The sequence below is a fragment of the Sinohyriopsis cumingii genome, chromosome 14, assembly GCF_028554795.1.
Source record: "Sinohyriopsis cumingii isolate HCF-2022 chromosome 14, ASM2855479v2, whole genome shotgun sequence".
NCBI classification, from domain to species: domain Eukaryota; kingdom Metazoa; phylum Mollusca; class Bivalvia; order Unionida; family Unionidae; genus Sinohyriopsis; species Sinohyriopsis cumingii.
In genome coordinates, this window is record NC_142974.1 from 124,184,698 (window position 1) to 124,209,587 (window position 24,890).

The 24,890-nt window shown below is 33.2% G+C and overlaps 1 protein-coding gene and 1 long non-coding RNA gene across 2 annotated transcripts; one reads left to right on the forward strand and one right to left on the reverse strand.

The window, feature by feature from the left end:
* Positions 1–2,930: 2,930 nt before the first annotated feature.
* Positions 2,931–7,622, reverse strand: LOC149784763 (uncharacterized). Its single transcript, XM_089932784.1, has one exon. It carries the CDS (start codon positions 7,504–7,506, stop codon positions 5,845–5,847), a length of 1,662 nt encoding a protein of 553 aa, XP_089788910.1. The 5' UTR covers positions 7,507–7,622; the 3' UTR covers positions 2,931–5,844.
* A 7,586-nt stretch (positions 7,623–15,208) lies between these two features.
* On the forward strand, positions 15,209–20,310 carry LOC149784764 (uncharacterized). The gene is made up of 2 exons (XR_016413955.1): positions 15,209–15,335; positions 19,996–20,310. It is a non-coding gene; the product is annotated as an uncharacterized LOC149784764 (long non-coding RNA).
* Positions 20,311–24,890: the final 4,580 nt, after the last annotated feature.

Sequence of the window (24,890 nt, forward strand, 5' to 3'; positions counted from 1 at the left end):
TAAATCAACAACAGTTTTGAAAAATAAATAAATAAATTTCAGTTTTATTGAGGGTCGTTTTTTATCCTGGTTTATTTCATACAGGGACATATAATCGGGTAGATTCAGACTTATATGTTTGTTGGGTATGAAAAGACAAATGTACATTATGTTTATAAATTGGGGGGGGGGGGTGTGTGTGCCAGAATCTAACCTTGCCTAGGGCGCCAAATTGGCGCCGGCCCTGCATACATAGGCATATTCATGATGAAAATAATATTTTCGGATATTTTCAGTGCACACAGCCAGAAATGTGCTTTACAGATTCACTATAGGTACAATGTCAGCCTATATGATATACTGAATGTGAACTTCTGATCCCAAACATTCTAAATTATATGGATATATGTTTATGTGGGATATGTAACCATGTTAAGATCAGTTGTACAAAGTTCAATTCAAATAATCTGTTTGATTATTTCTTATATAATCTTTAGAGTGTCAGTTAACAAATATTATTAGTAACTAATAATGCATAAAGCAAGTTGGATCATTAGAATTCCCTTAACATCATATAGGCCATAATGCCGCACTACACCAATCAATAGCTTAACCAAACTGAAAAATAAAATGGAATGCCTTTTGTGTTCAACTTAACATCATGTAGCTGTTTTCTTACATCCAAGGTAAATATACCTGAGGAAAGCATATTTTATCCCTTTGACCTGTATTTCATTCTCAGACAGTTTAAAAATGATTTAGTAGAGAACTTGAATAGGTTCTAGTATAAAGTTTTCGTCTCTATCCTCTCATTAAATACCTTATAACTATGTTTATAAACAATTACTGAAGGCTATACAAGCATATATATGTTACTCAGGAAGAGGCCCCATCATAAACACACAAATTATCTGCTTGGACCCCTAATAAATAGTCTGAATGGCCAATACAAAATATAATTTTGTCTTCGTGTACTTTAAATGAAGGTCTAATTTTGACTGACAAAGATATTTTTCTGACAAACATTGGAGCTTTTATATGGTTTAGGAATATATACATGCTGATAACATTTAATATCATTCCAAAAAATATTATAAATGTGCATTTTGGGGCATTTGTTTTGTTTGTTTATTTTTTTTTAAATTTCATTAAAATTTTGAAAATGAAAATTAAATTTTTACTTTTGATTTAATTCTTTTATTTTGAAAATCGATATACATAATGTACTCAAATTACATGTGTCTATCATTAATAATAAAGATTTGATACCAATTTAAACTTTTCTCCAATACTGCCCTGACAGGACATAGAACACAATTAATTTTACAATATGTTCTCTGCTGGACTGTCAACAGATCAACATGTAAACAGAACGCAGATTTCACTTCCGGATCATCACCATGGCCTTATTACTCACTGTGCACTGTCGCCAAAATACACACAGACAACAACATCCTGAGCTCATATTATCAAGAATAAACAAGTACCTTTAAATCCCTACCAACAATGCATAAATAAAACTCTTCTATCACCACCAAAATGAGAGGGAAAAAATGTTCTAAAAGGAGACTAAAACTACATTCGAGTAATAATTGTGACCCAATTCCAAATATCTAAAACTCTGGATGGTTGAGGGGTGATGAAAAGTATGCTAATTTGTTATAGTACTAGTGAACATTATTCATGCATAAAGCACATACTGATTCTTTTAGCTGCCTTATCACAGGAAAATATTCAAAATAGCTATTTCCTGTCAAAAATGAATGTAAAATTTAGGGGTTAGTGGCAGTGTTGGTTCAATATAAAAACTACCAGTTGCGTCAGGAATCAACCTGATTGCCCTGCAGTCAAAATCTCACAGGTTTGCTTTCTACAAAAATCATTATTTTTGTTATTTGTATCTTCAGTGTACAATTATTCTCATTTTTATGCAATAGGTCATTGTTGGATGAAAATTCACCAGAAAAACTGTCCAGTGAGACCTCAGAGCACACCTCCCCGCTGTTCTGTACCCCTACAATGGCAGTATGACTAAAATGCGAAAAGTTACCAAAAGTGCGAAAAGTTACGAAAAGTTGCGATTATTACTTCTTGTATCACAAATTAAATTATATTGTGCAATAACTCGTTCTACATAGGATTTAATATATATTTTTGTATATAAAGTATTTCCAGAAAGACCGTTTTTGCGAATGGTATCTTCGACTTACTTATCTGCGAAATGGATCGACTATATTTTATTATCAATTGCAATCAGTATTTCTGTTTCACAAATGAAATTATAATGCGTAATACCTGATTTTCAAAATTATTTAACATATAGTTTTAATAACGAGTGGTATAGGTTCTAATAGTAAATGGGATCCTTTTTGCAAACATGGCTTACCTGCAGAGAAAAGGACCCAACATGCTCTTAACACAATTTCAATCACTACTTCGATTTTAAGAAATTTAAGAAGAATTATAAAGTTTGAAAGAATGTTGACTTTGAAGTCTTTATGGAAGGAAACTGCATTCATTTGCATGGTGCATGGACACTCGTAAAAAACAGTAAAATTAAAAACATCACTACTATTAATAACAACATCCCGAAGGAAAAAGAAAAATTTTAAAACAAAACAAAAATGTTTAAAAAAAAACAAGAGACAATATTTTACATATATATTCATGTTTAAATTTAAAAATATGTATGCCATTTTGAAAGAAATATACAAAATAAAGATTTTAGGAGCACTTTTCCCATCCGTTTCACTTGATGTTTTGATGACAAAATCAAGTTTTTATAGCTGTTTCGAAATATGTACATACACTCACGCAAATGAAGCTAACAAAAACCTTTACTATTACTTACTTGTTTTAATATTCAAAAAAATGTCTAGAAAATGAAATAAAATCAGTGTAAAAACACTTTACAAAATTAGACCAATTCATGCTTGTAAAAGAACCAACAATTTGTAAGATGTTTTTAATTAGAACTAAACAGACAGAAAATGGAAAAAGATATCTGTCATCATTATAAATGTAACAGACATCATTACACTCAATATGCAAATATAAGAGAAAGTAATTCTTTTAGAAGCGCCAATAAAAAAAGGAATATTTATCATTAGAAGACTCATTAGTAAATTTCAGCTAATATAATTATTATTTATTTAATATTTAATAAAATTATCAAGGTTGAAACTGCAAGGATTTGTGGGCTAAAATTTCACCAATTAAAACCTCATGTAGTGAGAACAGAGAAATTGAAATAGAAGAAAATTGCTGATAACACCATGTGTGAGTAAAATGTCCACTGAATCAGAACATAGCTTCAACCTTGAATTGCACGATAATATGAGTCCTATATGTGGGAATAGTTTGTTTGTATTGATTATTTAGTGTTTAGCATAAAACAGGCATTTTTGTCTGTTTTATGTTGCAAATGAGAAATGAATCAATGTACAAATGCCAGTTTCTGCAATTACTTCAGTGAAAGTTGTAATTCTAACTGGACATTGCAATGGAAACGAACCTATAATCAGCAATTAAGCTTTGATTCATTAGTGTTTGCTATAAACTGCCACGCTGCAGGCATCATAGCGATATGACTGAAAAATTGTTAAAGCTACCTTAAAAATCCAAATTACACACACACACATGTTTGCTTACAATGAATACACGTGTTTTCACCAGCAGAATTACTACATTAACCTGTGCAGCCAATCAGGTGAAAGTGGCTTCTTCACTGCATGCCATTCAAAACATGGTATAGAGTAGAGGTCATATGAGACACAAAAAAACAATTCCTTTCAGCCAAGTAAATTGTTTGGGAAATTGTGTTGTATATAATAGTTGCAATCCTTAAATTCAGTCTAAATTAGATTTTTTGCAATGTATAAATTAATTGGCTGTGTGCATGATGTTGAATTCCTTTTAAGTTACACTGAAAGTCTCTTTGTGCAATTTGCATACATCTAGAATATTCATACAATGCATTTAAAAATTATTACCATATTTAGCTGAACAAGAGTTATTGTCCTTATTTAATCCTAGTAGATCTTCACCACTTAACATTTTGGTTATACTGAGTTTAAAAATAAATGGAGAATAGTATCTCGGGGTACATTTGATTTTTATTCGGAATTCAAAAGAACACTTCTTCAGAACAGCTTTAATTAAGATGACTGAGTTCACAGCCTGATTTCAGTTTATCTGGATTGTGGGTGTTAGCAATAATAAACCTCCTTCTCCACCAAATTTTGAACATGGAAGAAAAGATCATGGGCCTATTATCACTGATGAATATTCAGATTTCCTCTAGATACATGCCATAGATTAAGAAAATTTTGTATTCATTCAGCGGTGTAGAAAATTGCATATTAACACTGGAAAGGATGAAAATGAAATATTTTTACAGTCCATTCTGCATATATTAAGATGACCACTGCTGATGAAAGTGAAATAAGAATAAATTATAAGGACAATTTAGATGTTCTGAATTCAGCAAAAAATGCAACGCCTGTCCTTGCAGTGGTTCATAGCACCATTGCGGTGTAAAGCCCAACACTCTAAAACTTGCATTGTAAAGACATCTGCACTGAGACGTAATTATACATGTACTAAATTGAACTATTTCAATGCATTAAAGATCAGACAAAAGGCCACTAGTGTCTTGCAGATATGTCCCTTAAAATCTGATGTAGACATGTGGACATTGTAAGTATAATTTAAGAACTTATTATATGTCATGGGGTGGCTGGTCGCACTCAAATCTTGGGTCTAGGTTACTGTGACGTGACGGCTTTGTTTTGGTAGGTAGCTTGGACAGATCTTTTCTACTATTGTTGATCTATTTAAAGGATTGGAATATGTTACCTTTTGTAAGTTGCATTTTCTTTTACTTTGGTATAGATGCAATATCTACAAGAGGATACATGTGTAAATTTGTGAATGATGCTGCAGACCGCAAAAAATCGTGCAATGCAAGAATGAAATTGGAGGTGTATAATTCTTACCCAAGGCTTTGTCTATTGGTCCAACATATTTTTGAGCCAGAGGAAAGACAAATCACATGAGAATGTTTATTTTCCAGTATGTATCATGTATTCCTACGATCTTTGTCAACAATATAAAGAACTAACACGAAGCACTGAGATACACTAAGAGGCTCTAAGTGCTGGAAATTGGGAACTAAGAACGTTGTAAACCATCAAACTGCTGTTCAGTGAAGAAAACATATTACAGGTAAGAAAAACAAAAGAACAGAAACAAAACAAGAAAAGAAATAGCCAAAAGCAAATGGAAAAATGAACCAATAAAAATACACCTACAAAAATGAAATAAAAAGAGAAATGGGAAAATAAACAGGTATTAATCTTAAGTAAAAAGGGAAAAATCATCAATTTTACTGACTTATTTCCAGCATCTATTGAACTGACTATTCCAGGTAAATATTGTGTAAATATCTTGATGTTAAAATGATTTATCTGCAGTATCATGTATCTCTTCAAGTGACTATTCAAGGTAAATATTTTATCAAAAACTTGGCGTTTAAATGGTTTATTTCCAGAATCTATATTCATGTATCTCTTCAACTGACTATTCCAGGCAAATATTTTATCATAAACTTGACATTTAAATGGTTTATTTCCAATATGTATCCTCTTGTCTCTTCAAGCTACTACTGGTCCTTAACAATTTGTACAAATATCACATCTGAATGGCTTAATTATATCCAGTATGTATTTGTTGGTGACTTTTCAAACCATTGATACACCAAGACCTGTAATTACAAACTTTACATTTGAATGGTTTATTTCCATTATGAATAATTGTGTGGCTTTTCAAATGACTACTGCTCATAAAGATTTTATCTCAAACGTCTCATTTATATGGTTTACCTCCAGTGTGTACAATCATGTGCGCCTTCAACTGCTTTTTCCATGTAAACATTTTATCGCAAATCTCACATTTGAATGGTTTATATCCAGTATGGATCCTCATGTGCTTCCTCAAATCAGAGTTTTGGCTGGACATGTAATTACAAACTTCACATCTGAACGGTTTATCTCCAGTATGTATCATCATGTGGCTCTTCAACTGATAGCTCCACATAAACATTTTGTCACAAAGTTGACATTTGAATGGTTTATCTCCAGCATGCATCCTCTCATGTATTGTCAATTTACTGCTGGCTCTAAACAACTTATGACAAATTTTACATTTGAATGGTTTATCACCAGTATGAATCATAGTGTGGGTCTTCAAATTACTACTACTCGTCAACATTTTATCACAAATTAGACATTTGAAAGGTGTATCTCCAGTGTGTACCATCCTGTGTTTCTTCAACTGACTACTCGTGGTAAACATTTTATGACAAACTTCACATTTGAACAGTGTATCTCCAGTGTGTACCATACTGTGTCTCTTCAACTGACTGCTCGTGGTAAACATTTTATGACAAACTTCACATTTGAAAGGTGTATCTCCAGTATGTATCATCACATGGGTCATCAAATTACTACTGCTCGTAAGTATTTTTTCACAAATTTGACATTTGAATGGTTTGTCTCCAGTATGTACCATCGCGTGGCGCTTCAAATGACTACTTCTGGCAAACATTTTGCCACAAACTTGACATTTGAATGGTTTATCTCCAGTATGCACTGTCATGTGGGTCTTCAAGCTACTACTGCCGGTAAACATTTTATGACAAATTTGACATTTAAAAGGTGTATCTACAGTATGTACCATCGTGTGTCTCTTCAAATGAGTAATAGTGGTAAACATTTTATTACAAACCTCACATTTGTATGGTTTTTCTCCGGCATGCATTCCCTTGTGTTCCATGAAACTGCTATTGGTCTTAAACACTTTGTCACAAACTTGACATTTAAGTTTATCTATATTATGTATTCTCATGTGCTTCTTCAAATCATAGTTGCGTGTAGACATGTAATTACAAACTTCACATTTGAATGGTTTAACACCAGTATGTGCCATCGTGTGAGTCTTCAAATAACTTTTCATAGTAAACATTTTATCACAAAATTCACATTTGAATGGTTTATTTCCAGTATGTATCATCGTGTGGGTGTTCAAGTGGCTTCTCGTGGTAAACATTGTATCACAAACTTCACATTTGTATGGTTTATCTCCAGTATGTACCATCGTGTGGCGCTTCAAATTGCTACTACTGATATACATTTTATCACAAACCTGACATGTGAATAGTTTATCTCCAGTATGTACCATCGTGTGGGTCTTCAAATAACTTCTCGTAGCAAACAGTTTGTCGCAAACTTCACATTTAAATGGTTTATCTCCGGTATGTCCCATCGTGTGGGTCTTCAAATGGTTTCTACTTGTATACATTTTATCACAAACTTGACATTTGAATGGTTTATCTCCAGTATGTACCATCGTGTGGCGCTTCAAATGACTTCTCGAAGCAAACAGTTTATCGCAAAATTCACATTTGAATGGTTTATCTCCGGTATGTCCCATCGTGTGGGTCTTCAAATGGTTTCTACTGGTATACATTTTATCACAGACTTGACATTTAAATGATTTATCTCCAGTATGTTCTTCAAATGCTTCTTCAAATCAAAATTTTCTACTCCAATAACTTCAAGTTCAAACGCAGCTATTCGGATCATACTTAGAGTACCCCGATCAGGTCTCACTGGATAGTTTCGTATTTTGACATCACCCTAATTTTTAAGGCATAATGCATGAGCCAAATTATCATAAGCCTAGCATTTATAAATACACACATAAGCTAAATATGTAATGTGGTTTAGATTTACTTTGATTTAGGCTTGGAAATGGGTTGGCTTGTTGGTGACTGCCTGTCACAGTTAGACTAGCATTGGAGATCAAATGCGTAACTTGGGCTGCAAATGAGCAGCTGATTTGGCTTACGTATTTACGTGTGTCTGCTACAGAGGTAAATGGACACAGAACACAATTAATTTTACTATATGTTATCTAAATTTGTTTCTCAGTACTGACCTTTCTACTGTGACAATCAATGCCAATCATATGCTAATATAAAATACATTCAGAGATCATTTCACCGTGAAGTTCTCGTTCATGAGGGAAATAACAAATTTGGATATTGCAAGTGAATACAGCCAAATGTGGTCACACAGATCAACTATAGGTGCCAATAAATCCTATATCATCAACTAAACGTGAAATTCTGATCCCCAAAACTTGTAAACAAGAATGGAAAATTGCATATGTGGGACATATCCAATGTACTTGTTAAGATCAAATGTGCAAATAGACTTCAAATGATCTGTTTGAGCATTTATAATGTCTTTATGAGAGTGTTGGTTACCATTATTAAGCTCATTGATTCAAATGAATCAGACATCAGCTGATGCTTCAATACGGCACTCTGTCAAAGTACTAAATTGAAATATGTTACCATACATAGGCATATTCATGATGAAAATAATATTTTGGGATATTTTCAGTGCACACAGCCAGAAATGTGCCTTACAGATTCACTATAGGTACAATGCCAGCCTATATGATATACTGAATGTGAACTTCTGATCCCAAGCATTCTAAATTATATGCATATTTGTTCATGTGGGATATGTAACCATGTTAAGATCAGTTGTACAAAGTTCAATTCAAATAATCTGTTTGATTATTTCTTATATAATCTTTAGAGTGTCAAGTAACAAATATTATTAGTAATTAATAATGCATAAAGAAAGTTGGATCATTAGAATTCCCATAACATCATATAGGCCATAATGCCGCACTACATCAATCAATAGCTTAACCAAACTGAAAAATAAAATGGAATGCCTTTTGTGTTCAACTTACATCATGTAGCTGTGTTCATACACCCAAGGGTAAATATACCTGGGGAAAGCATATTTTATCCCTTTGACCTGTATTTCATTCTCAGACAGTTTAAAAATGATTTAGTAGAGAACTTGAGTTTGTTCTAGTATAAAGTTTTCATCTCTATCCTCTCACTAGATACCTTATAGCTATGTTTATAAACAATTACTGAAAGCTATACAAGCAGATATGTGTTAATCAGGAAGTTGCCCCATCATAAACACATAAATTAACTGATTGGACCCCTAAGAAATAGTCTGAATCGCCAATACAAAATATAATTTTGTCTTCGTGTACTTTAAATGAAGGTCTAATTTTGACTAACAAAGATATTTTTTCTGACAAAATGTGACAAAAATCCAACACTGGAGCTTGTATATGGTGTAGGAATATATACATGCTGATAACATTTAATACCATTCCAAAAAATATTATAAATGTGCATTTTGGGGGATTTTTTTGTTTGTTTATTTGTTAAAAAAAATTCATTAAAATGTTGAAAATAAAAATTAATTTTTTCCTTTTAATTTAATTCTTATATTTTGAAAATCAATATATATAATGTACTCAAATTACATGTGTCTATCATTAATAATAAAGATTTGATACCAATTTAAACTTTTCTCCAATACTGCCCTGACAGGACATAGAACACAATTAATTTTACAATATGTTCTCTGCTGTTCTGTCAACAGATCAACATGTAAACAGAACGCAGATTTCACTTCTGTATCCTCACCAAGGCCTTATTACTCACTGTGCACTGTCGCCAAAATACACACAAACAACAACACCCTGAGCTCATATTATCAAGAATAGACAATTACCTTTAAATCCATACAAAAAAAATGCATAAGTAAAAAAACTCTTCTATCACCACCAAAATGAGAGGGGAAAATGTTCTAAAAGTAGACTAGATCTACATTCAAGTAATAATTGTGACCCGATTCCAAATATCTGAAAATCTGGATGGTTGAGGGGTGATGAAAAGTATGCTAATTTGTTACAGTATTAGTGAACATTATTCATGCATAAGGCACATACTGATTCTTTTAGCTGCCTTATCACAGGAAAATATTCAAAATAGCTATTTCCTGTCAAAAATGAATGTAAAATTTAAGGGTTAGTGGCAATGCTGGTTCAGAAGAAAAACTACCAGTTGCGTCAGGAATCAACCTGATTGCTGCAGTCAAAATCTCACAGGTATGCTTTCTATAAAAATCATTATTTTTTTTATTTATTTGTATCTTCAGTGTACAATTATTCTCATTTGTCTGCAATAGGTCATTGTTGGATGAAAATTCACCAGAAAAACTGTCCAGTGAGACCTCAGAGCACACCTCCCGCTGCTCTGTACCGTACACTGGCGGAATGACTAAAATGCGAAAAGTTACCAAAAAGTGGGAAAAGTTAAGAATAGTTGAGATTCTTACTTCTGTATCACAAATTAAATTATATTGTGCAATAACTTATTCTTTATAGGATTTAATATATATTTTTGTATATAAAGTATTTCCAGAAAGATCCTTTTTGCGAATGGTATCCTTGACTTACTTATCTGCGAAATGGATCGACTATATTTTATTATCAGTTGCAATCATTATTTCTGTTTCACAAATTAAATTATAATGCGTAATACCTGATTTTCAAAATTATTTAACATATAATTTTAATAACGAGTGTTATAGGTTGTAATATTAAATGGGGTTCTTTTCGCAAACATGGCTTACCTGCAGAGAAAAGGACCCAACATGCTCTTAACACAATTTCAATCACTACTTCGAATTTTAGAGAGTTAAGAAGAATTATAAAGTTTGAAAGAATGTTGACTTTGAAGTCTTTATGGAAGGAAACTGCATTCATTCTCATAGTGCATGGACACTCGTAAAACACAGTAAAATTAAAATCATCAATACCATTAATAACAACATCCGAAGGAAAAAGAAAATGTAAAAACTAAACAGAAATATTTAAAAAAAACCTTTACTATTACTTACTTGATTTAATATTAAATAAATGTCGAGAAAATGAAATAAAATCAGTGTAAAAACACTTTACAAATTTAGACCAATTCATGCTTGTAAAGGAACCAACAATTTGCATGATGTTTTTAATTATAACTAATCAGACAGAAAATGGAAAAAGATATATGTCATCATTTAAATGTAACATACATCAGTGCACTCAATATACAAATATAAAAGAAAGTAATTCTTTTAGAAGCGCCAATATAAAAGGAGTATTTATCATTAGAAGACACATTAGTGAATTTCAGCTAATATAATTATTATATATTTAACATTTAATAAAATTATCAACGCTGAAACTGCAAGGATTTGTGGGCTAAACTTTCATCAATTAAAACCTCCTGTAGTGAGTACAGAGAGAAATTAAAATAGAAGAAAATTGCTGATGACACCAAAGAAAAGGTCACTATGTGAGAGTAAAATGTCTACTGAATCAGAACATAGCTTCAACCTTGAATTGCACGATAATATGAGTGCTATATATGGGAATAATTTGTTTGTATTGATTATTTAGTGTTTAGCATAAAACAGGCATTTTTGTCTGTTTTATGTTGCAAATGAGAAATGAATCAATGTACAAATGCCAGTTTCTGCAATTAGTTTAGTGAAAGTTGTATTGCTAACTGGACATTTCAATGGAAATGAACCTATAATCAGCAATTAAGCTTTGATTCATTAGTGTTTGCTATTAAATGCCTCACTGCAGGCATCGTAACGATATGACTGAAAAATTGTTAAAGCTACCTTAAAAATCCAAATTACACACACACACACACACACACGTGTTTGCTTACAATGAATACACGTATTTTCAGCAGCAGAATTGCTACATTAACCTGTGCAACCAATCAGGTGAAAGTGGCTTCTTCACTGCATGCCATTCAAAACATGATATAGAGTAGAGGTCATATCAGACACAAAAAAACAAACCCTTTCAGCCAAGTAAATTGTTTGGGAAATTGTGTACTATATGTTGTATATAATAGTTGCAGTCCTTAAATTCAGTCTAAATTAGATTTTTTTGCAATGTATAAATTAATTGACTGTGTGCATGATGTTGAATTCCTTTCAAGTTACACTGAAAGTCTCTTTGTGCAATTTTCATACAGCAAGAATATTCATGCAATGCATTTAAAAATTATTACCTTATTTAGCTGAACAAGAGTTAATGTTCTTATTTAATCCTAGTAGATCTTCATCACTTTACAGTTTGGTTATACTGAGTTTAAAAATAAACGGAGAATAGCATCTAGGGGCACATTTGATTTTTAGTCGGAATTCAAAAGAACACTTTTCCAGGACAGCTTTAATTAAGATGACTGACTTCACAGCCTGGTTTCAGTTTATCTGGATTGTGAGTGTTATCAATAATAGACCTCCTTCTCCACCAAATTTTGAACATGGAAGAAAAGATCATGGGCCTATTATCGCGATGAATATTCAGATTTTCTCTAGATACATTCCATAGACTAAGAAAATTTTGTATTCATTCAGCGGTGTAGAAAATGGCCTGTTAACACTGGAAAGGATGAAATGAAATATTTTTACAGCCGATTCTGCCAATATTAAGACGATTTAGGCAAATGTGGATGAAAGTGAGATAAATTATAAGGACCATTTAGATGTTCTGAATTTGACAAAAAATTCAACACCTTGCAGTGGTTCACAGCATCTTTGCGGTGTAAAGCCCAACACTCTAAAACTTGCATTGTAAAGACATCTGCACCGAGACGTAATTATGCATGTACTAAATTGAACTATTTCAATGCATTAAAGATCAGACAAAAGGCCACTAGTGTCTTGCAGATATGTCCCTTAAAATTTGATGTAGACATGTGGACATTGTAAGTATAATTGAAGAACTTATTATATGTCATGGAGTGGCTGGTCACATTCAACTCTTGGGTCTAGGTTACTGTGACGTGACGGTTTTGTTTTGGTAGGTAGCTTGGACAGATCTTTTCTACTATTGTTGATCTATTTAAAGGATTGGAAGATGTTACCTTTTGTAAGTTGCATTTTCTTTTACTTTGGTATAGATGTAATATCTACAAGAGGATACATGTGCAAATTTGTGAATGATGCTGCAGACCGCAAAAAATCGTGCAATGCAAGAATGAAATTGGAGGTGTATAATTCTTACCCAAGGCTTTGTCTATTGGTCCAACATATTTTTGAGCCAGAGGAAAGACAAATCACATGAGAATGTTTATTTTCCAGTATGTATCATGTATTCCTACGATCTTTGTGGCTGGTATTCTTTTCATCTCGCATTCAACTCTTGGGTCTAGGTTATTGTGACGTGACGGCTTTGTTTTGGTGGGTAGCTTGGACAGATCTTTGCCATGATTGTTGATTTATTTAAAGGAATTATAAGATGTTATCTTTTGTAAGTTGCATTTTCTTTTACTTTGGTATAGATGCAATATCTACAAGAAAACACGTGTGTCAATTTGTGAATGATGCTGCATACCGCAAAAAATCGTGCAATGCAGCAATGAAATTGGATGTATATAATTCTTACCCAAGGCTTTGTCTATTTGCCACCAGAAATATTGACAGTGGTGAGGAGATTAGACTATGGTGATGGAATGAACTTGTACTGGCGGAATAAGGTAGCGCATCCATATTTATTTCATCCTCATCCCAGCCAATCTTTGAGAAATATATATTAGACAACTTCTAGGAAAGTCTTGTATTCAAATATATGACCACAAGACCTTATATATGTTTGAGAGTCATTGTCCAGAACATTTTGTTGAATTAGAACATTGGCACAGTGTATTAATACACGAGTTGTAAAGTTGGTGGTTGTTATCAGGCTTTGGATATTTATGGAATACATATGTACCATTGAAACCAGTAGACAGAATTAACTTGTCCGGAAACAAGATCAATATTGTCCAAGACATGTAGAAAAAGCATAATTCACCAACAACAAATTGGATTAAATTGATAAACAAAATATGCGACTGACATGCTAGAGTGAACATATAATATTTTATGTTTGCACTTTCAGATTGGTATGCGAGTTTTCATTATTGTAATATAAATAACATAAAATATGAGCCATTGCAATGACTATAGAGTTAACTCATCATGAAAATAATAGTACTGATTAAAGGCACAATAGTGCAGCTGACGGTGAATTTTCTTGCAAAAATGTTGGGACATTTATGTATATCAACTGATTAAATACTATTTAAAAGGCATTTCTGGGGTAATATCAAGTACGTACGGGTTCTCGTTATGAAATACGAGCTCTCCGAAATCTTCGTACGTAGAGTAACGAATCTACCGTCTCCATGTTGAAATCCCGCTCGGCAGTGATCGGCAGATCCCGAATGAATAACACACATAATTCCGGTGACCGAAATTTGCATAATTATAGGCCACATTGTAAACACTGAAGATGATGACGTAACACACAACCACGCTACGAGACCGCCCAAAATGTCAACAACGGTGAGTACGATCTTCTTCTGATCTCGTTCTTTTCTTCTTATCCTTTTCCTTTCTAATTTTAATTTTGAGAGGAAACAATGAAATGTATGTAGAACTACTTTTATAGTTATATTTCAAAGTTTTTGTGGTACGAGAATAATTTAAATCGACGTGCTCTGTACAGTATTGCAAAAACCCACAGGTACTCAGTTAACTCACTCTATTTCTTGCCCAGTAGAATTCGTACTCCCTTCCATCCCCACCACTCAATTTTATAAATGAAAAGCATCAGGATATTTAAAAATGCTCAAAATTGAGTAATTTCATTAATCAATTTATAAATTCTAACCAGATTGTCACCAGTGGACCTCTAATACCCATCTTTCTGACGTTTCAAACAAAGCGGAAAAGAATTTCTCCAAGTTAATACTTTACATACACAAGGTTTTAATTTTTTTTTTTTAAATCTGCGACTAGAATAGGAATCAAGGTTCAAAACTGGGGGCCAGATCAGAAAAAAGTACACACACAAACGTACAGTCACTTGTCAGCTGAAGTTTGACCACAGCTTTATTCTTGGACATGTTTATTGGGTATTGTGCACACTGAGTAAATAGACACATAGACTTTGCTTTGGTGCCCTTTCGAGGAAAGTAGGGGCCCTTTTTAAATTTTGGATCCCCACCCCACCCAACACTTGACCTGATCCAGCCCAAAAAAAACTTCTATCAAATCACAACCTCTCATGTATTAATTTCTGATCCAAAGTTAGCACTATATTCCTATAAGTTTAATAAGTAATCATGAATGTATTAGTTGTCAAATTATGAAATACATTTACATATTAAAATTCATTAGATAGATTTAGATCAGCTCACTTTCAAGCTCAATTCTAGAGCGACCTTTAAGAGGATGAGGCATGGAACAAGAAGTTGAAAAACCAGATGGGGGAGAGGAGAAAGACACGCTGTGCAGCCTAAAAACTGAGCTGACCAAGCTCTACACATAGTTCAGACAAGGCAGACAAGAATGAGGGTAATTGTTTATTTATTCTTGCAAAACAAGTATTGATAGATATTGAAAAATGTTTGGTACTAAGTAAGTTGGCAAAGACTCTAATATCTATGTCAGTAGTGTTTTGCACAACTTAGAAAACGCATACTTGTATTAAAGGATTAGTTATTTTACCAAACAATGTATGTTTAAACTGCTTTACTTTTTGTTGCTACTCAACACCCCACCCCAATATGATTTGATAAAGGAAGACTATGCACAGATACCATAGAAAATACAGAGGCCACCTCATTTATATGGCCACCTTATATAATACCAAAATGGTAAAAGTATTATGGAGACAATCTCATAGAGTACCCCATTGCACGATGAAATACATATAATTGATATGAAACTAAATACAAAAGGTTTTAACATGGGTCACTTAAATGTACAAGGTATAGTGGTAAAAATAGATCAGATTAAGTTAATGTTGTCTTCCAAGGAAAATAGTATGCATGTTTTAGGACTCACTGAAACCAAATTAAATGCTAGCCACAATGATAATCTATTTCACTGTCAAGGCTACAATAAACCATTATGCAGGGACAGAGAGACAGCGGGGGGGGGGGGGGGAGAGTCTTGTATACATTACAAGATGTAAATGCAGAAAGGCGACCTGATTTGGGGTCACATGAAATTGAGAGTATTTGGGTGGAAATTTCTCAAAATAATGCAGAATCATTCCTAGTTGGTTTCATTTATAGGTCACCTTCCTCCAAAGCAATTTGGAATGATAACTCTCTGAAACAAATAGAAAATGTTCATGCACAGGAGAAAGAAACATATATACTCAGCAGTGTAAATAAGGACCTACTCAGTACTCAGATAAGGAGTAACTGGATGGAATTTTTTTAATCATTAGGCCTAGTCCAGCTGGTAAATGAGCCCACAAGTGTAACAGAAATATCAAGCACTCTTATTGATCACATTTATACCAACCTACCAAACAATGTGGCTTGTGTTAATGTACCAAATGTTGGTCTTAGTGACCACTATCCCACTTTTTTGGCAAGAAAGGTTAAATGCAACATAAATAGGAACAATACACACAAAACTATCACTTACAGATCTTTCCAAAATTGAAGTAAATAACAATTTCAAGATGACCTATATAAAGTTCCATTGAATATTATCCAAAATTTTGATGACGTATGTGAAGCTCTAAAAGTGTGGACTGCTTTATGAATGTAGTCTCTAAGCATGCACCACTAAATGTACACTGAGTAAAGTATGAAATCCAACCTAACTGATTTACTACTGAAATTCTAGATACTATGAAGACACAAGACCAATTGAGGGCTATGGGAAACCATGCACAATATCAAGTATGGGGAAATAACATAACAAGTATGATTGAAAAGGCTAAAAAAAAGACCTTATTATCAATCAATGCTTGAAAACACAAAGAGCAACACAAACTCCATTTGGAAAGTCTTCAGTGAACTCATTGGGGTAACACACAAAGATCAGACAAATAAAATTCACTCACTTCTGGTAAATGACACAAAAGTCATTGATGACACTGACATTGCAAATATTTTGAGTGATTTTTTTTCACTAGCATTACCACTAAGTTAAAAGAACCAGTGATAGAAAACAACTATAATGAACTGAAAAATGCCCCAGGTGGGATGTTTCTCTATCCCACAGGTATAAAAAAACTGCTAAAAAATGTCTCAGTAAACTTGATATCAAGAAAGCTACAGGACTTGATCAGATTGGTCCACCACTCATTAAAACTTCTGCCTCAGCTATTTCAGATAGCATAACATAACATTTATAATCAATTTAAATATTACAACCTCATCTGTCCCCAAAATATGGAAAACTGCAAAAGTAATGCCTATGCACAAATCTGGTTCTAAGAATATGCTGATAACTACCAGCCAATTTCAGTACAACCAAAACTTGTCAAATTTGATTGAAAAACATGTCCATGACTCGTTCATGTCATATTTAACGAAACAGTTGCTGTTACATCCTATTCAATCAGGCTTTAGACAGAAACATTCATGTGAGACTGACTTGATCTCTTTAACTGACAAATGGCTTCAACCACTTGATCAAAGTTGAATAATAGGATCTCTATTTGTAGATTTCAGGAAAGTTTATGGGTTGATGTACATGAAATTCTTTTAAGAAACTGAAAATCAACCAATGTGATGAAAGCACAGTTAGATGGTTTACTTCAAAGTTAAGTGAGAGAACACAACATGTTTATATAAATAATGTTCTGTCGGAACCTGGAACAATTAGATATGGAGTACCACAAGGTTCAATTTTAGGTCCATTACTATTGATACTATTTATTAATGGCCTACCACTTTTCACTAAGGGACTCAATTTCATCTACAGATCTCTATGCAGATGACACAACATTGTCAGACATCCAAAACACAAGCACAAACTATAAATTTATTTACAGGATGCCCTAAACAAACTGGACAACTGGTGCACATGCAATGGCATAGTGGTAAATACTGGAAGAACTAAAATATTACTTATCTCAACATGGCAAAAAAGAACAAATCTTGGTAGTGATGAACTATGTCTGACATGGAAGGATACAAATTTGCAAATGGTTTGTCATGATAGACTAGTTGGTGTTTTGGTAGATAATAACCTATCATGGACTGATCTTGTCAGCAAAAAAGTTAATTCAAGTTTATGGCTTTTCAGTAGGATAAGGTACAGAAAACTATTTTATAACAGTTACATATAACCCTATTTAGACTACTGTAACACAGTGTGGAGTAATTCAAATGATAAAATCATAGCAAAGCTGGCACATCTTAAAACAAGTGCATTCAGGCTATATCAATCCAGAAAGTAAGCAAGGAAAATTTTAGCTGGTAAGTTAAAATTATTACCTATTAAAGACTGAATCCGGTTGAGAAAAGCCAAAGTAATGTACATGATATCCAATAATAGTGCTCCTGAATACTTACAATCACTATTCAAGTATAGGCTAACTGGTAATACTCTACAACTGTGATCCATGTCTACCAAACAGTATAAAATTCCCAAACCAAATAAGGAATTATTCAAAAAATGTTTCCAGTACTCTGAAACTTTGCTCTGGAATAGTATTCCAGTTGACTTTAGAAATGCCAACTCTATTTCCTTCTTCCAAACCAATATATACAGCGGCTTCAGAGATACACTTAAAATAGATAAATTCATTTCTATGAGGGCCTAAAGGTAGATTAGCTAAAATCATTTCATATATAGGTATTAGTGATCTACGCTAGTGGCATACAAACGTTCAATACTATTAAGGTCAACTTGCTCTTTTTTTCAATTTAATTAATAAACCAACTTAAGTAATACATTTATTAGTTTTATTTTTTAAAAATACAAAATGGGAACAAAAAGTCTATGCAATCTTACTTTGGAGTTCAGCAATTAGACCTGACTGGATTGCAGTTTTTTTTTTTTATAAAATTAGACATGTAGAGAATTCATATAGCCATTTAAGTCTTGTGAAATAAATACTACACTTTTATTCTTCTGTTTTAAATATGATGCATGCCTTAATGTGTATTTCTAAAGCCCCAAAATATGTTAAGATAATACTATATATGCAATATCATGATAAACATAAGGACTTAATAATCCTAAATTGTTTTATTTATCCAGAATTAAGACTGACATGAAAGCTTGCAAGAAACTTTTTTTTTCTTCCTATCTGATCTAACATTTTTGGGTAAGAATTTTAATTGCCCAGTCTGCTTGGCATTCAATGTTTCCACCTTTGAACTGGTGATTACTGCAAATGATTTCTGTATAACAAATTTACTCGATTCAATGGCAATTGTGAAATTTCTTTAATTCTTTCAATAACTTTTATATATTCCTTAAGCGTGTTATTGCCAAAGCTTAAAATTTTTATGTACAAAATGTATATCACAAAAGGTATGAATAACTTGACATGTATGTTGGCTACATTACAGAAAACCTCTTTCTGTATTCAGGATATGTGTAGCACATGCCTATGAATGTACAACTTGCACTTTGTACCAATAAAATCAAAATACTACATCAATTTACAAACAATTAAAACTTTGATAGTTACTCTTACAATACAACATTAACAATGAATTCCATTTCCAAGGTGGACTCTCAAAGATTGATAATTGATGTACATGCATGATTATTGTAAATGTTATTTCTTTGCAACCACTGTGAAAGAATTTTAAAATTGTAAGCCGTCCAAAAACAGACATGCATACATATGCAAATGATAAGGACTTTGTTTTAATTTACAATTGATACTCATTGAGTAGATTCTTTTCATTACCTGATTTCAATGTGGGTACCTCACTGTACTAAACAAATCTAAGCTGCAATCAGCCATTCCTATTTGATCCCAACGTAGGAGTCTCTGACTTCTAGAAATGCTCCCCAAAAACTTTGAGCTGTCCATTTTAACATAAACTGTCAGTTCTAGTTGCAATGGAACTCTCAGTGTTCATGTCAAAATAAAAACCATGTGCAGTTTTGATCCACGTGTATTTCACAGTGGAATTTGCTGATCGAAGATGAATAACATTTGAATAAGCGCATGCTCCTATTATTTCTTAAAATATATTCTTTTACATTTTAGAAATAGCATATTACAATTGGAATAATTTTTCAGATTTTTCAAGATCTAATCCTTGATGAGGATGTATATGCCTTGTCCAGGACGTACAGACGAAATGTTCTTGTCCTCAACGATAAAGTTGACTTGATGAGTGCCAACAGTCATGCTACCTATAGGTAGTTCATACTACAGTAACATGGAAGGTTGGGGTCTGGACAGAGACATGTAATTCCCTCTTGCTGTTTCTGGCAGATACATGACAAATATCCCGATGGACAATACACTGGCTTCATCCCCTCTAGGCTTGCATGAACTTAAACACTTTCTTGCATGTATGAGTTTGTATATAAATGAATACAATTGATTTTATTCATTGTTTTCTTATAAATGCACATAATATTGCATCAAACAATAATGCTTTCAGATTTATTTTTTAACACCAGTGTATTTCTGCCTATAAACAATGTGGGCACGATCATAAATAATCAACATAAAAAGTTTTCAGCAGCTGCATATACAATATTATACATTATTTTATTTTTAACTACTGATATTTCAGGATATTATATTAAGTGTAACCTGCCTTAGCTGACACCTCCATATATCAGACACTGTTTCATATTTTACATAACTAAAATCGAGAGATCTCCTTCACCACACCAAAACTAGAGTTGATGGTGGTTCTTGAGGTGCCAGGTTTCTACAAATTCTCCTGGGATCATCTTCCTTTAGTTCTCTTCTCCTCTGCATACCCTGCTTTCCTTCAAGTTGACAGATGAGGGCTTTCTTTATAAGCTTCCTGACGTGGGGATGTTTTCTTTTCCTTGCAAGGGTAGACGGACCATCTGCCACTTTTTTTGTTGTAACATCAATGCCTGTTTTAAAGAAAATTTCATTTTCTTAACATGTGTGACAAGCATCCCCATGCTAACCCATATTAACTTTTTACCCAATATTAGAGCCTCATGATCAGTTCCCAAGAAGGAGTTGTTGAGGGTTTGTTTTAATTCTTATTTGTTCTATCCACAAAATACTATGTGAGACAGCATGCATTTTTGCCTATTCCTTCAGAAAGCAACATGTTTTCATGAACAGGTATTAGCTAGTAATCATCATGATGACAGCATCTACCCCAAACGTCCTGAGGACATTCCATAAACCCTATATATCCTTAATAAAGTGTGTCAGTCCCCTGGGAAAGTGATATACATATCACTGGATCTAATTACTAGACTTGCATTGCTCAAATAAAAATAAATATTCACTAGAATGATAACAATACTAATTACAAGATCTGTATGCATGAAAATATTAAGATTCCTTACCACAAATATAAATGTGTGCCGATTGTTGCAAAATGAATTGTATCTAATACAAAGTTTTCATGACTTGTACATGAGAATAATACTCCATTCGTCTGATCTCCAGGCAGGGATCATAATGCACAATCAATATATAAAATTATTTCTAATGTCCTGTAGTGAAACAAGCTTACACTATCTCCCCTTCTTTGTTTCTCATTACACCTCAGCCACTATGTATATTGTGATCCAAAGTAGCTAGCTCATTCCTAATCATGTACACAGGAGGGATGTATGAAAATCTCTTGGCACTGTACATCATGATCTGCTTATGAAAAACTTCAAGCTCAGCAGTGCTTCTGCAATTATCAAAAACATGTATCTTGTAACATGTGTTATTTGTAATCTGCTAACAGATTAATATTATTAAATAATCATTACTGTTGGTAATTTTTGCATACATAAAATCTTTACTAAAGTGTTTATTGATAGCGTGTCATGGAATTGTTTATACCTGATGTGCATGTATTATACCTGAAATTACCAAAGACTTGAGAAGGAGAGTCACTATACATGTATCATGTGCACACATCTTATGAATTCTAACTTATTCAGATCTTCAAATGGTAAATATATACAGTATTTTATTTTTTAGTTGAGAATAAAAATATTTAAAGTGGTCTTCACATTTTTCTTTTAAATACCATGCAACTGTTGCAATCCTGAAATGGCATACCTGAAATTTAAGTAATACTCCACTGTTTAGGAACATTTGGTCCAAGAGCACCTGTGCCAAGGTTTTCAGCACTTTGGCTTTCTTCTTGGGATCATCTTCAGCAAGCCAAGGCTTTGTCAGCTCTTCATTCTCCAGGTAAGGTTCATGAAGACATTTATTAATGCCTTGGCCATGTGAGAGGATCTACTCATGTGTATTGGTGATGTGATTTAGGACACTCCTCAAGATACTCTGAAAGAATGCCACAATCAATACCTTTAGCACCTAAAGCTGGTCTCTTTTGTCATGGTGACCCCATATTGATAACACAACTTGATTTATATCATAAAGTGAAAGCTACATTGTAGAACTGGCTAATAGTTAGCGTAGCAGGATTCAAATTTTCCTCAGTTCATTGTTCCTTCAATATTCCACATTACTATGACATTTCAAATAAATTACTTTTAATAAACTACATACCTAGAAAATTTGGTGATGAATATATATGGATAAAAAAATACATTAAAAGAAATCAGAAGATCAGGATTATGCTCTGTAATTTTGATTTCATACAAAAGTATACAATAGCAAATGTTTACATATATGTTTCAAATAAAAGGACTGAAAACTCACAAAAAATTGTCCATAGCTGCTAGCAGTCTTGCATGAAAAACCAAAACTGGTTCATGTCTTGGGACCACTGTAATAAAGCCATATTATCCATTTGTTTGGCAACCTTGAAAAGTAGGTAGATAAAATAAAGTTAAAAATGCATGAAGAGCAATCATCAAAACAGTAACAGCTTTTCAATTCCAAAAGTTTTATAACAGTAAAGAGTGAAAACCAACAAGTCATTTAATTCCCAAGAATAAAAAATGAAATTTAAAAAGAACTTACAGTATTGTAAATTAAATCCTAAATAAGTTATATCACCAGTCCTAATGAATAAAGTTCTAATGAACTGCCAGTGGTTTCCAAAAACAAACTTCAACTGTTATCTCAGTATTTTGTTTTTAAATTAAATATGTCTTATGTGCATTCATCATGAGCTAAGTGGATAGATGGGAAGAGGGTGTTGGCAAGAACTGCATGTGGGACATAGATACATGTATAAATGGGAAACGGCATAAAGAAAGCATATGAGGCATGTAGACACAAATTCAATATACAATCACTGGTCCTCTAAGTATTGAGTGGGGGAAAAAAACCAGTATACCGGAACTTTTTGCATAACCAAAACAATGACAGTTCAAATTATGCCTTTTTCTATGCATCAAGTGGCACAATTGAAATACCCAACCCCACTTCTGAGAAAGCGAAATTCAAGTTTTTTTTATAACTCAAACTAAGAAAAGCATGAAGTGGGAACTCAACCTGCTGGCAGTTATAATAATGTCCTTTATCAGCATTGCATTTGTTACATCATTGTTTTCAGCACAATGACAATTGAAAGACAACCCCCACCCACGCACAAAAAAAATCTGCAAGAAATTTGTCATTTTTACCTTCCTGATTCGATAGCAAATACTTCAGATACTGAAAGTGTCTTCATTCTCTCAGTATGTTGCAAAAGCACTTGCCAAGGTGTTGGTGTGAAGTATGAAAATGTACTGGCCATCGGTTCTGTATGCTTGGGTTCATCTTTTGCTATATTCTTTGTAACTTAAAATATGAATTAAATATTCATTTGTATTATAAGTTATGCTTTAAATCTGTTTCTTTGTGCACTGTGTTAAACACTTAGAACTGAAATACTTCATTTAAGCAAGAATACATAATAATAGATCTAAAAAAAATTCACATTAATAAAACTAACTTGACTGCAGCTCAAAACTTTAACTGATAACAATCTGCCAGCCATATATCCTGGTAGCACTACAACATCCTTACCTATCATGACTAGAGATCCTTAGTCAATACAGTGCTTTATAATAGATTTACTAGTAGTTGAAAGATATACAATAAAATCTTATTATTTGTTCCATCACGTTTACATGATAAGGTTATTAAACTTTTATGCAAGTAATGTGCATGTCACATTAACCTAAGGTGTGTGTGTGTGTGTGAGAGAGAGAGAGGGGGGGATAGATATGATATAAATAATGATAACGCTTGTAAATGTATCTAAGTTCCCTCGCCGAATTTTGTAAAAAAAAACCTGTCTCACGAAGATAATTGGCAGGTGTACAAAATGACCTTTATGAGCAAGCTGTTATAAAAAATAAATAATATATTCCACCCCAACATACAATACACACAATGCAGTAACCGAGTGAATATTGATCAGCCGATCACATCTATTTTTGGCATATCACAAAGCAAGTCCTTGTGCAAACATTGCATTAATAAAACAGTGTGGTTTCAAACATACAGCAGGAACAAGATATTGAAAAATGGAGAACACTTATACATAGACATCACAGTCACTTGATTCTGGGGGAACTAATGTGTATCACCATATAACACAGACATTGGCTTACCTGTCCAACAACAACTTCGCCATTTCATTGCCTGATGCCAGTCCTAACTCTTACATCAATGCTCTCCATCAAACAAACTGGTCCCCAAGACGAATCCTTGATAAGTCCAGTTCGGTTTCTCAGACAGTGTTTCGACGTTTCTTCTCGGAAAGCGACAAGCGCGGGCGACCTTTACGTTTTTGACTCTCACGTGTATCCGCCATTTTTGTTTATAGTAGATATTTAAATTACAACCACGTGTCTCATAACCCGTCAACTGGACGAAGATGACGTATACGTTTTTGTGGTCACGTGAGGCTTCCGTAACAGTTCGTGACCTACAAGTTTCAATTAAAGCGGGCCCCAACAAAAATTCATTTTCTCTCGTTTATTTATCAATTGCCCAATTTAATCTTCTCAAACTCTAGGTTATTTTGAATTATTTCAGCTTATAAGTCGACACATTTCACTAGT

What these genes read in the sequence shown, in the direction of transcription:
- LOC149784763 (XM_089932784.1), bottom strand. Translation starts at nt 7,506, where the DNA reads ATGTATACCAGTAGAAACCATTTGAAGACCCACACGATGGGACATACC.